Here is a 12,406-nt window from a genome sequence, read left to right on the forward strand (position 1 = left end):
GTAATCTGGTAAAGAAGTATTTAAAAGTATATGAAATATGTTAAATAACTAAAATAAATATTTAAAACATTTAATATTTTCTAAGTTATTTTTTTAATATTACTTTCGTGTACATATTTACTATAATGCTTATCAAATAATTAAATTAAACTTATATATATTTGACATTAAGATTAAATATTAAAAGAATTTTATATATTTAAGATATGATAAAAGTAACATTTAAAAATAAATATATCATATTAAATATATTAAATAAAAAATGATTAAATAATATTAATTATTAAATATATTTCCTTTATGTATTAATTATATTTAAATAGTTAATTAAAAATAGTTAAAATTGATTATAGTTAATATTTTATCAAATAACTATTTAATATTAATATTTAATATTAACTATAAATGTTTTGTTAAAAATGTGGACTCATTAAAAGAAAGGAAGAGAGAAAATCCCAAGAGGAAGGTCACGATCCTCCAATTTTAACATGGACTTTTCTTATTCATAATTTTGTCACGAAAATGTATAGAGCTAAATTAGAATTTGTATTTTGAAATCCTAATCCTAATTGTAATCCTGAACAACCAATAGTACCATAAAGATAAAATTCAAATTCTAGTCCAAAGCTACTAACTTCATAAAATTAAAATTCAAATTCTTGTCCTAAATCTATAATATCTTAACGTTAATCCTAGAAAAAATCCTAATCCAAATTAAAAAAAAAATCCTCAACCAATAACCCCCTCTATAGACTCTCTACTCCAAAAAATGAGAGCAACAGTTAGGTGTTGTTTGGCAATGAGTTAATTGAGCGATTTAGGAGACTTCACTCATACTTAATCCGCCAAATATAAAAAAATCTATAACACTTGTTAAAGTGAGTTAACCCTCCATAATTTATCAAAAGTAAAAAATACAAAAGGGTTAAACTAAACCTTCTAGAGAAATTCCCCTCAAAATGAGGAGTTTACTAATACTCCAATTTAAAAAGATTAAGAGTTAACCCCTCTATTTATGAAGAAAATAGTCAAACCGCTCTATTTATAAAGAACATAGTCAAACTCCTCTTTATTCCCAAGCAGTAAAACTGATCATAACTACTAAAACAAAACTTATTTAATAGGTTAATAATTTAGTCATTTGAATTATCTAATGAGCTAACTAAGTTAATGATTCTCCTTGGTCCCTCTTCCTTTTAACACTTCGCTAAATGTGGCCTTAGAGATGATCTTTTTTCATGGTAGACGCTCTCATCTTCATATTTTTGAATTAAACTCTCAAATCTTTATGTTTGTTGGAAACATGAGTCTTATATTAAACAACTTCATAAATTCAAAGTTGCAAAAGACAAAAAAAGAAAAAAAAAGTTTGTTATCTCAAACAACTTAATGAATATAGGATCTAATTAAGAAACGTGAAAAGTTGAGGGTCTAGCGTTGACATAACAAAAATTCGAGGGTCTAACAGGGCAAAAAACCTAAACAAAAACCCATATCAGAACCGAAGCCGGTCTTTCTTCTTCCTCTCTTCCTCCCCTTTCCCTTCTCTCTCTCTCTCTCTCCAAGCATGAGCAGCACTTCCGCCCCATCTCGCAAGGTAAATAAATAATTCCCCAAAACCCTAAACTTTTCCCTCCCAATTTCACGTAAACCCTGACTCAACACTCTCTCCAATCGCAGGCTCTGAGCAAGATCGCGTGCAATCGCCTCCAAAAAGAGCTCCTCGAGTGGCAAGTCAACCCCCCTGCTGGCTTCAAGCACAAGGTCTCCGACAATCTCCAAAGGTCAGCAGAATTAGGGTTAAATGATAGAATTACGGCTTTTCTCTCCTCTTCCTTTAAAATTTTTGATTATTGTGAAGGTGGGTCATTGAAGTTCATGGAGCCCCAGGGACTTTGTACGCTAATGAGCCGTACCAGCTTCAGGTCGATTTTCCTGAGCATTACCCCATGGAAGCTCCTCAGGTGATGAAAAAGATTGGATTTTTATGGCGAATCTGGTGAAATTTGTGTGCTTTTGACGGAAAAGTTGTGATTTTTTTAATGGAACAGGTGATTTTTCTTCACCCAGCGCCGTTGCATCCACACATTTACAGCAATGGGCATATCTGTCTAGGTAATTCTCAATGGATATTGGTATTGTATTTATCGTTTGTTGAATTGGTAGTTCGGTTCAATGCATTTAGTGGTGTTCTTTGCTTTACTAAGAAGAATTCTGTGTTAGTTTTAATGATATCTTGGTATAGGTGTCAGGAATAATGTTTTTAATGACAAAGGAGGCACCTTTATGTATGAGTGCGCTTGATTGTCATGATGGGTTGATAGGATCTCGATATCTGGCTATCGTAGATATTTTCTTGCTTGTAACTTGCAAGTGTCATATGAAATCTAATTCTGCTTCTTGCTCTTCATATATTGTTTTTATTCCTATAGGTGATTTAATTGTGTGTTAAATTAAGGATTAAGTTTTTGTGTGTTCTGTTTGGTGGTTTGCGTCATCACTTTTAGATTAAGGGCATCTTGTTCATGGTTAATTCTTGAGAAATTGTGCTTGACATTGATGTTATTGAGGGTTTTTAATGGTCTACGCCTTGTTTTTTTCAAGTTGAGCACAATTTCACAATTTCGCAAATTCCTGTAGATTATAACCCCCTGTTTCATGTTTTCCCTGTTGGGTCCAGCGGACGTCTTAGTTTTTGCATTGATTGTATAGCTTTGATACTGTCACAGAAGAAAGCTTAGAATTGGTTATTATTAATAAGGACGAAGATCACATATACAGTTAGAAATTGGATTTAATACAGTGTAGTCATGAATTATCAAGTCAAGCTTGTGTTTAAATATATCTTCTTACTCCTCTCAAGCACGATGGCTCACACATACTGAGTTTAGAGAGCATATAGGAAAGCAATGTTAGTCTAAAGCAACGAAAAGTATCTATATGCAAAGACCTGAGTACACTTGAAAAAGAGTTGATGATGCCTGGATGAGGTATTTGCTGTAGAAAATGGATCCTTGATCTAGACAAAGAGCAACAGTAGAATGTTGACTAGAAGAAATGGGATCTATGATGGATGAAAGGCTGACGGTGAAACATCAGTAAGGAGATGAACCCACACAGTAGGATAGTGGAGCATCCATAATCCATAATTGAGGCATAATCATAAAATCCCTGTCCAATGCTGGAAGCCTGGAACTAAGAGCTTGATATTGGTAAAAAGATGGTAGACTAAGTGTAGTTTTTGTCTACAAAAATTAGAGATTGACCCAATAAGGAAATAGAAATGGTGAAACATAGATCATCCTATCAAGGAAGGGAATGAGGTCTAAATGCGCAAGACTTGGTAAACAATGAACAATAACCTTGAGACAAAAGAGGCACAAGTGGATCTCACACATACTGAGTACAACGAAATAGTGCAAGTGGTATCACACATATGCTAGTGATGTGGAAGAAAGACCTGATCTAGAGGCGCAGTCTCAAGGGTGAAGAGGGAATGGGGATTATGTCAAGGTAGGGCTGAAAATAAACGAACATGATTGAGATAGGAAAATTTTTAAGAAAGTTTGGAGAACGTATATCAAGCTGAGTCGGAGAGCTTATAAAGAAATTAGTTGTTTAAGATGTTAGAGGAAGTACTTGGTGTCCAAGGCAGTGGCAGAGGGAGGGTGGTCAAGGGGGTCACGTGCCTCCCAGCCGGCGTGCTCCCCTCCCTAGGTATAAGAGCTTAGGTGTGAGGGTTTAATGAAATTTTGAGGGTGCAGTGTTTTCAGTCTAGAACTGAAATTGGATAAAATGTTATACAGTTTAACATACTTGAATGAAATTTTTATTCTAGAAAAGATGGTAAGAATAAAGAAAGATGTGTTTGTTTACAAACTTAACGATGTTCATATTGATTTTGCTTGTTGCAATTGCAAGTATACTTGAAAGAGTATTTCAACTATAGTTATCATGAAAACTAAACTATATGGGATATTAATGGATGAATGATTGTTTTTTAACATATATTGTATCTGACATTTTTATGTTATTAGTAATGATGCAATTATATGATGACTAAAAAATGGCAAGTTATCAGAATGGTTTGTAAATACCACTTACAAGCTTTATTTCATTAATTTTTTTGGAGTTGCTTGTATTAATTCTGTCTATACTAGTGGAGTTGTGGGTAATTTCTTTTTTGTAAACAATCATTTCATATGTAATATTTAGTTAAGATTTTTGAGTTTAGACCCAATACTTTCTCTAAAAAGAAAACTTGATATTATTGCCCCCCCCCCCCCAAAAAAAAAAAGAAAGAAAAAGAAAAGAAAGGAAAACGGTACTTTCTGGTTACGTTACTTGTCCAAGGTGAGCGAAGGCAAGTAGGATGTTATTGAGGCACTAGATATTGTGTTTGGCATGGTGTGATGCTTTGTGAATACGGTTAATATGTTGGTTAGTCACAACATTTGGCAATGCAACTATGATGTAAGGCAGAGATTTCCCTAAGAAGTTAGATCAGAGCAAGGAGAGCGGAGAAACTTTAGATTTGAATACTTCAATACAGAAAATGTTCTAAGATGTAGACAATATTGTTCTGAGGTGAAGTTTTCCGAGCTGAAGAGAGTTGACGGAGGTTGAGTTTAGAAGACCTTCTCCAAAGGATCTTGGAGGAAGGCTTGATGTAGGCTTGAGTTAGTTTAGATTAGTTATTATTATTATTATTGTTGTTGTTGTTGGACTTTAGTTGATTTAGTTGAGTCTGTTGAGTCATGTAGAGTTTAATTTGATTTAGTTTTCATTATTTGGTTGTCATTTACTTGACTTTAGAGTCTAGAGGATCTTGGAGGAAGGCTTGATTTAGTCTTGATTTAGTCTAGATTAGTTGTTTTTTATCATTGGACTTGAGTTGATTTAATTGAGTCTGTTGAGTCATGAATAGTTTAGTTTGATTTAGTCTTCATTATTTGGTTGTCATTTGTTTGACTTTACATGCTTTATGCAATATTACATTAAACGCTGGGCGCTTCTAGGCGTCGGACTTGACGCCCAGCGCTTAGTCGCCTAGGCAGGCGTCTAAGCGGTTTCTGGGCGTTTTTTTTTAATTATGCTACTTGAAGATAAATATATATATACTCAATCAAAGATGTACAAATACTAAAATATCAATATTATTAACTAAATCACTTGGTTTATCAATTACAATAGCTCTTTGTATGTTTATACTTCTCAACTCAAATTATAAGTTCTATCTCAACAGTGAAAAACTCATTCTCAACGCAAATTACTGTTAACTTAACTTATAAGTTACTGTTAAGATTAAGTTAACAATAAACTTAAATTTAAGTTTACTGTTAACTAAAATATTATTAACTTAAGTTTACTGTTTACTTAAACTTAAGTTTACCATCAACAAAAAACTTAATATTAACTTAAACTTAAACTTAAGTTTGATGTTAGCTTAAACTTAAGTTTAACTTAAACTTAAACTTAAGTTTACTATGAACTTACACTTCTTAAGTTTAAATTACTGTTGTTAACTAACTTACATAGATATTTAAGAAGTACTATTTATCTTGTTAGTAGTTACAGAGATCGGGGGAGCTCGGCAATGTTATAGAAGGCGTTAGGCAGACTAGGCATTTGAGCGAGCGCCTAGCGTCTAGGCCCCTAGGCGTACGCCTAGGCAGCGCCTAGGCGTTTGTCTATTTTTAAATTATTTAATTATAATAATTGATAAAAATATGTATTAGATTCATATAAATTTTCAAAAAAAGATAACAATCTTAGTTCTATAATAAATCATGCATACTTAGATACTAAATAGCAAGGTTTTAAATATCGGATATCGGGAAAATATCGGATGGTCAAAATTCATATCAGATTACGGATATCGGGGAAATATCGGGGATATGTGGTAAATATCGGAATGCCATAATGAATGTTTGCATACATAGTATAATGCATTAAAATGTAATCTCAACATACGTAATGAAAATTTAAGCATACAAAATATGAATAATATATGTTTAGGATCACTAATCAACCTTCTAAAACAAACAAATAATATATGTTTAGGATCACTAATCAACCTTCTAAAACAAACAAAAGTGCAAAGCAACGTTGCAACATTTGATCTGCTTTTTTTAGGGCAAAATGTCATTTGATATAATGGAGAAATCTTGATATCTCGCCTAAAAATTCCATACACGGTATATTATTTTGCAACAAGCTATATAAAAAGATATATTGGTCCACATATCGGCTAATATATCGGCCATATCGGGGATTTATCACTCAAAATAGTCAAAAAACGGTAAATGATATTTAAAGATCATATCGGTTGCAACAAGCCCTGTAAAAGGATATATCGGGGGATATATCGGGCCATGTCGGGGATATTTAAAACAATGCTAAATAGCCAAAATAATAATTAACAAGGTTAGAGCCTAAGATGTTTTCTTTTTTTATTTTTAATTACAATAATTGGTAGTGAATGTCAATGTTATAGAAAGCTTAGATGTCGGACTGGTGTCTAGGCGGATTTTTTTCTTCATTTAAGTGGTGGTCGATGAGGTTTTGCTAAAGGTCGGAGGAGGTAGTGAAGGTGTTCATATTTGGAGGTTAAAGGAGTTTGGAGGACGTGTAGGCTACAACACATAAAATCACAACCAATGTCTACAGGGTGCAATCCACGTAAGCAGACAATGCTCCCCTAAACGCTCATAAAATCTAGGTGGACAGCCTAAATACCGCCTAGCCGCTAGGCGCTAGTTAGGCGGCCTAGGTACCACCTAGGTTTAGGCTTACGTCTAAGCGGACTAGGCGTAGGTTTTTTAAAAACAGTGGCTTTATGCATATGAAACTCTTTCCAATACATCACTTACCTCACTTGATTTTACTGCTGATTCTAGAGTATTTATTTTTCTGTCTTCAGTTTAATTAATTAATTTTATTTTATTGGCAATTAATTATGAATCTTGCAATTTTCTTTGCATATAGAATTGCATACATCTCTTAGATTATATATAGGTACCCTATCTGGATCATATGAAACTTAGAAATCTTGTCTAGTTTAGAATAGTTAGTTTATAATTTTTTATTCTCTTGTGTTTTCTTGCTTGACTGCATTTAGTTGATTACTAGATCTTATAGGTCCATTCTAGCATCCTGCATCCCATGTTCTATGCCTGCCTAAAAGAGGAGCTTTGGATTGTTTATTCTCATGTATCTTCTTGCTTAACTGCATTTAGTTGATTACTAGATCTTATAGATCCATTCTAGCATCCCACGTCCCATGTTCTAGGCCTACCTAAGAGAGGAGCTTTGGATTAGTTACCTTGTTCAGATACCGAGATGGAAAAGTGAGTTGATCCTGGAAAGGGATAGTTGAGTTATGTTATATTAATGAAATTAAGCATAAGACAACAGTTAGTAATGTTCCAACATAGTGCTAAACAAACTTCTCTAACTTTGATATACTAATTACTCTAATAGTTTGTACCTAACGTTTTGGAGGTTGAAAAGACTTGATTTTATCTCTGTCAAAATTGTATTATTAATTGTGGAACTGACGTTCTATATCAAACTGTTTCCACAGCTTTCATTTGAATTGTTGCTACTAGTACTACTAACTAGTAAGTAGTAACTAAAGAATCACTAGGTTGTTCATATGATTTTCTACAAGTGGTTTCAGGATTTCCTGTAGGACAACTAGAGAACTCAGTATGCTTTCTGTAGAAGTTTCCTGTGAGGACCCTTCACCAATCTTATGCCCAATTTAGCGTCTTTCTTTTTATTTCTTAATAGTAAGAACCCTGATATGCTGTTCATTCATCGCAGCAAGGCTACTGTTTTACAAAATATACATTGTACAACCACTTAAAAGATCTCATGCATCTGCCATGTAGCTCTTTGATTAGCTTTGCCCATGCAAGTCAACCATTACCCTATGTCTTCATTTGGCAACTGGCTACTGTTCTATGTATATATATTGGTACTTCTTCTCTTTGCACGCTAGCTTTGTTTATGTAAAAGAGAGATTTCTATCATGGAGCAGCTGTGTTAAAACATTGCCATTGAGCATTAAACTTTATTTGTATCATTGGTATCACGTCATGGATTTTCTGTGTCTTCTCTACGCGTTTTTAAATCAAACTTGAAAATTTTCTTTATTTTGGCTTCACTAACTCTATAATTCTATCAACGACATTTAATTAAACTACATGCTAAGAAAATTGGCCACCATCATTTTGGCATATAATTTCTTACTGGTGGCTCTGTTTCGCAGATATATTGTACGATTCATGGTCCCCTGCAATGACTGTAAGTTCAGTGTGCATTAGCATTCTCTCCATGCTATCGAGCTCCACCGCAAAGGTTTGGGGTTTTTCCTCACTTCCATTGACCTCTTGGCCTACAAGAACTTGAGTAGATGTGCTTAAGAAAGATATGATAATAATTAACTTAGTGGTGGAGATAAACCTCATTAGAACTGTTTACTGACCTCTCTCAGCACTCTTGCTCACTTTCTAACACAAACCTTTATGTTTCGCAGCAACGCCCAGCTGATAACGATCGTTATGTGAAGAATTGTAGGAATGGTAGGTCTCCAAAGGAGACGAGATGGTGGTTTCATGACGACAAGGTTTAAATAAACTGGTGCCGTTCTTGTGACATACAACAGTGGTCACAGCTCCTCTTTGGTAGATGCATACTGCAATAATGCCCATAAATGCAGGAGTATTGACGCGATTCAGTAGTTTTGCCAAGGGTCTGTGAGCTGCTGCATGTTAAAAAAGAAAATATTTTCACTTGTATATGAAATTATAGCTGTTCTGGACTGATATTCATATATATACTTATATCTATATATATATATATTATATATATATATATAAAGTATATATATATATATATATATATATATAAGGATCGACAATAAAGACTAAACAGATCCATTTTTTTACGGGAACCCATTATAATTTTGGTGTCCTCCAAGTTCCAGAACTCATCTGTTCAAATTACCAGTGGATATCTCTATTTACTAGTTTCAACCATAGTCTGGCGCTCTAGGACGAACCGTAATTTCGAAAATTAAGTTCTGCGATTGCTGACTGTTACCCCACAAGATCCCCCCCACCACCCACCCGCCGGCCCGCATCCGGCTTTCATAAGGAGCTTTGAAAGACACCTAAATTTGGCTCGTTGCAAACTTCTATATCATATCAATTACTTTTCAAGATTATGTTGGACCGTAAACATGCTACAGCAACATTCATATGTGATATATCAGTGATGGATCCCTAATAATAACGTACAGGCTAAACATGCTACATCAGCTGTCATACATCTGAGTTGGATCCTTAATAATATGCAGGTTTCATATAGGACCCTCCAACTTTAACATTGCTAGTCTTGAACCATAACCTTCGTTTAGGGTTAGTCGTAGCGGTAGAGATCTGTGTACTGGCTCTTGAACTACAAAAATATCTCTTGGATTGCATGGGTTTTAGATGAAATTTCATAAATTCCTAATGTTAGAAGCAATATTCTCTAGTGCGTAAGGAGTGAATTTTTTTTAGGTTTAAAAAAGACGGAGCTCTTATCTACAAGGAAAAAATGAAAATTGGGGATTTCTGTGCGAAAAGTTGGGGAGTTTTGTGGGAAAAACAAAGTTTAGGGAGGTTTCGTGGGAAACAGCATTAAAATTTTCAGGGGTTTTGTGAAATTTACCAATACAGCCAAACTGATCAAAAATTCCAACCTGAAAACTTGAGAGATGACTCATATAAAATCATAAATCTTCAAAGCCATGTCAGCGTCACAATAGAAGTATTAGACTTCACCGCCCGTCAATATAGACCTACAGAAATTTCAAAACACTCTCCCAAGTCCTAAACATTGAAGGGGGAGGTGGAGGGAGAGAGAGAGAACTAATGGAGGGAGAAACTCGACACACCCGAATCCAAACCAACGGAATACGGATGCATGTAGCTGAGCAAGGGGACCCGGAAGGGCCTGTGGTCCTCTTCATCCATGGCTTCCCTGAGTTATGGTTGTCATGGAAGCATCAGATGTCTGAGTCGGCTCGAAATGGGTATCGGGCGATTGCACCCGATTTGAGAGGGTACGGGGACACGGATTCGCCTCCGGATCCGCGTCTTTACACTATTCTTCATCTTGTTGGAGACCTCATCGGACTTCTTGATCACCTCAAAGTGCAACAGGTATTCTTTTTTCTTTTTCATTTGTGGTTTATAGTAAACCCAGTTTACTATAATCTCCTTTTTTATTAGTGAATTTCTATTGTTGTCTTTCTTCATGAATATAGATCAAGATATTGGTTGAACCACTTTAGATCCTTGGCCTTTTTTCGCTTATCTCTATACTGTTTATATTCAGTGTCTTTATTTTCTCTAATTTTGCTGGCATCATATTCTTCTTCTTTTCTTTGATTGTGTTGGTGGTGTTATTTGATGCATACAGGCATTTGTGGTTGGGCATGACTGGGGTGCATCAGTAGCATGGCACCTGTGCCTCTTCAGGCCCGACAGAGTGCGAGCGCTCGTCAACTTAGGTGTTCCTTATATTCCTCAATCTCCAACCAACAAACCAAGCAACTTTTTCCAAAACTTCGGTGATGGATTCTACATCAACCAGTTTCAGGTGATTTTCTCCAGGAAAAATTGATGTACAGCACTAGCTTGATTCAAAATATAACCATATCAAACATGTTCTGATCATTCTCAGTTCATCAACTGTTGAGATTTTTGTGTAACCTGTTTTGGCCAATGGAAAATATTTTCCCATTACCAATGTGCAATAAGTACAATAAAGCATCAGCATACCTGCACAATACAAGAACAGCACGATATTGAGGCTTAGCTTGCATACAAAAATACTCCTCGACGAAGACTAGGCAAGTATTAACAGCACCTTAATATAAACTCCACATCATATCTTAAGTAGAATATAGACTATCCACCCAACGATTGAACTTGTCAGGAATATTACATGTTCATGCATCTTCACTAGTTTAACAATCACCTTAATACCTATTTGCCCCAGGTCATGCAGTCTATGATTCCTCTCCATCCGTGAAACATAAACTGTGGCAGCCAAAGCAGCTCTTCTCACTTGCTTATCAAATTATCCTCCTCGCAACTTGTTAATATTCACAACTTCCGAAATCAGCTCCCATCCAAACCATTATCTCATTCCAAACAGAACATGAACATAGATTTAGAAGCAAATACTGCAGCTATTTACTTAGCAACATTATAATTAGGAAAGGTAAGTGAAGTTATTATTTGCATAAAAATTGAAATAAATGTTCGCAGCCAATTTGGTCGAAGCAAGTGTTGAAACTTACAGAGGGGAAAAAAAAGAAAAACAAAACAAAACATGGAGAATCGCACCTCATCAAAAAAGAAAAAAAAAATGTCTTAGGGACCCAAAAACATGGGACAGGTGAGGTGTCAGCTCCCTGTCGGAGCTGACACCTCACCTGTCCCATGTAGGGTTCCATGTTTTTGGGTCCCCGTAGCATCATGGCAAAAAAAAAAAACCCTTTCCAATTTTAAATTTTATAGCTTTTGCGCCTTGCTTTCTGTCAAACACTGAAGGTGTATTGAAAATGGGTTTTTTTAGATATTATTCCCTTTAAATCTTCAAAATGTCATAGAGCCCCTCAAATCTTGAAAATTGCATATTAGTCCCTTAAATCTGCAATAATTATACATTTGTCCCTTAAATGTTTGAAAATTGCATATTAGTCCCTTAAATCTTCAATAATTGCATATTAGCCTCTCAAATATTAGACATTGCACATAGTCCCTCAAATCCTATAGGATGTTGCAAAATGGTTATTTAGCCAGTATTTCAGTCAAAAAACTGATCATGGTTAGGTTAACTCCTAACCCAAAATCTACAATCACCAAACCACCCTTATATCCGATGTTTCAACCCTTTGTGAAGCTGAACAAACCACCCTTATATCCAATGTTTCAAGTGAAACCAAACTTTGGGTTAGTGTTTTTTACTAACCATTACTGAAGAAGAACTCAAGTGAGTTTGTATTTATTGTAAGAGGTTATTGGGTTTAAACCTATCAAGAAATGGTTGGGGAACATTATAGAGGGGCAAAATGGTCATTTTGACTCTAGACGTTAGATTTGACATAACAGTCCCCCCAAATCTAATGTGATTTAAGTAAGTTGAAGGACCATTTTGCAAGACCCTATAGGATTTGAGGGACTACTATGCCATTTCCATGGTTCGAGGGACTAACACACAATTAGTAAAGATTTAAAGGGCTAACATGCATTTTTCAAGATTTGAGGGACTAATATGCAATTATTGATGATGTAAGCGACTAATTTCTAAAAACCCCATTGAAGATACATTTTCACAATTTCGT

The 12,406-nt window shown here is 34.9% G+C and overlaps 2 protein-coding genes across 2 annotated transcripts in view; both read left to right on the top strand.

Annotated features, from left to right (window-relative positions):
- On the top strand, positions 1,487 to 8,831 carry LOC109834079 (probable ubiquitin-conjugating enzyme E2 16). Its single transcript, XM_020401979.1, has 6 exons — positions 1,487 to 1,597; positions 1,681 to 1,784; positions 1,862 to 1,964; positions 2,052 to 2,115; positions 8,276 to 8,364; positions 8,543 to 8,831. Exons 1-6 carry the CDS (start codon positions 1,568 to 1,570, stop codon positions 8,636 to 8,638), a joined length of 486 nt encoding a protein of 161 aa, XP_020257568.1. The 5' UTR covers positions 1,487 to 1,567; the 3' UTR covers positions 8,639 to 8,831.
- The window catches only part of LOC109832273 (epoxide hydrolase A), a 4,522-nt gene continuing 1,350 nt past the window's right edge, over positions 9,235 to 12,406 (top strand). The window contains exons 1-2 of the mRNA XM_020399700.1: positions 9,235 to 10,214; positions 10,474 to 10,653. Coding sequence (XP_020255289.1) covers positions 9,924 to 10,214; positions 10,474 to 10,653 — 471 coding nt within the window. The 5' untranslated portion in view covers positions 9,235 to 9,923. The remainder of the gene's footprint in view (positions 10,215 to 10,473; positions 10,654 to 12,406) is intronic.

The sequence above is a fragment of the Asparagus officinalis genome, chromosome 3 (genome assembly GCF_001876935.1).
Source record: "Asparagus officinalis chromosome 3, Aspof.V1, whole genome shotgun sequence".
Classification (NCBI taxonomy): Eukaryota; Viridiplantae; Streptophyta; class Magnoliopsida; order Asparagales; family Asparagaceae; genus Asparagus; species Asparagus officinalis.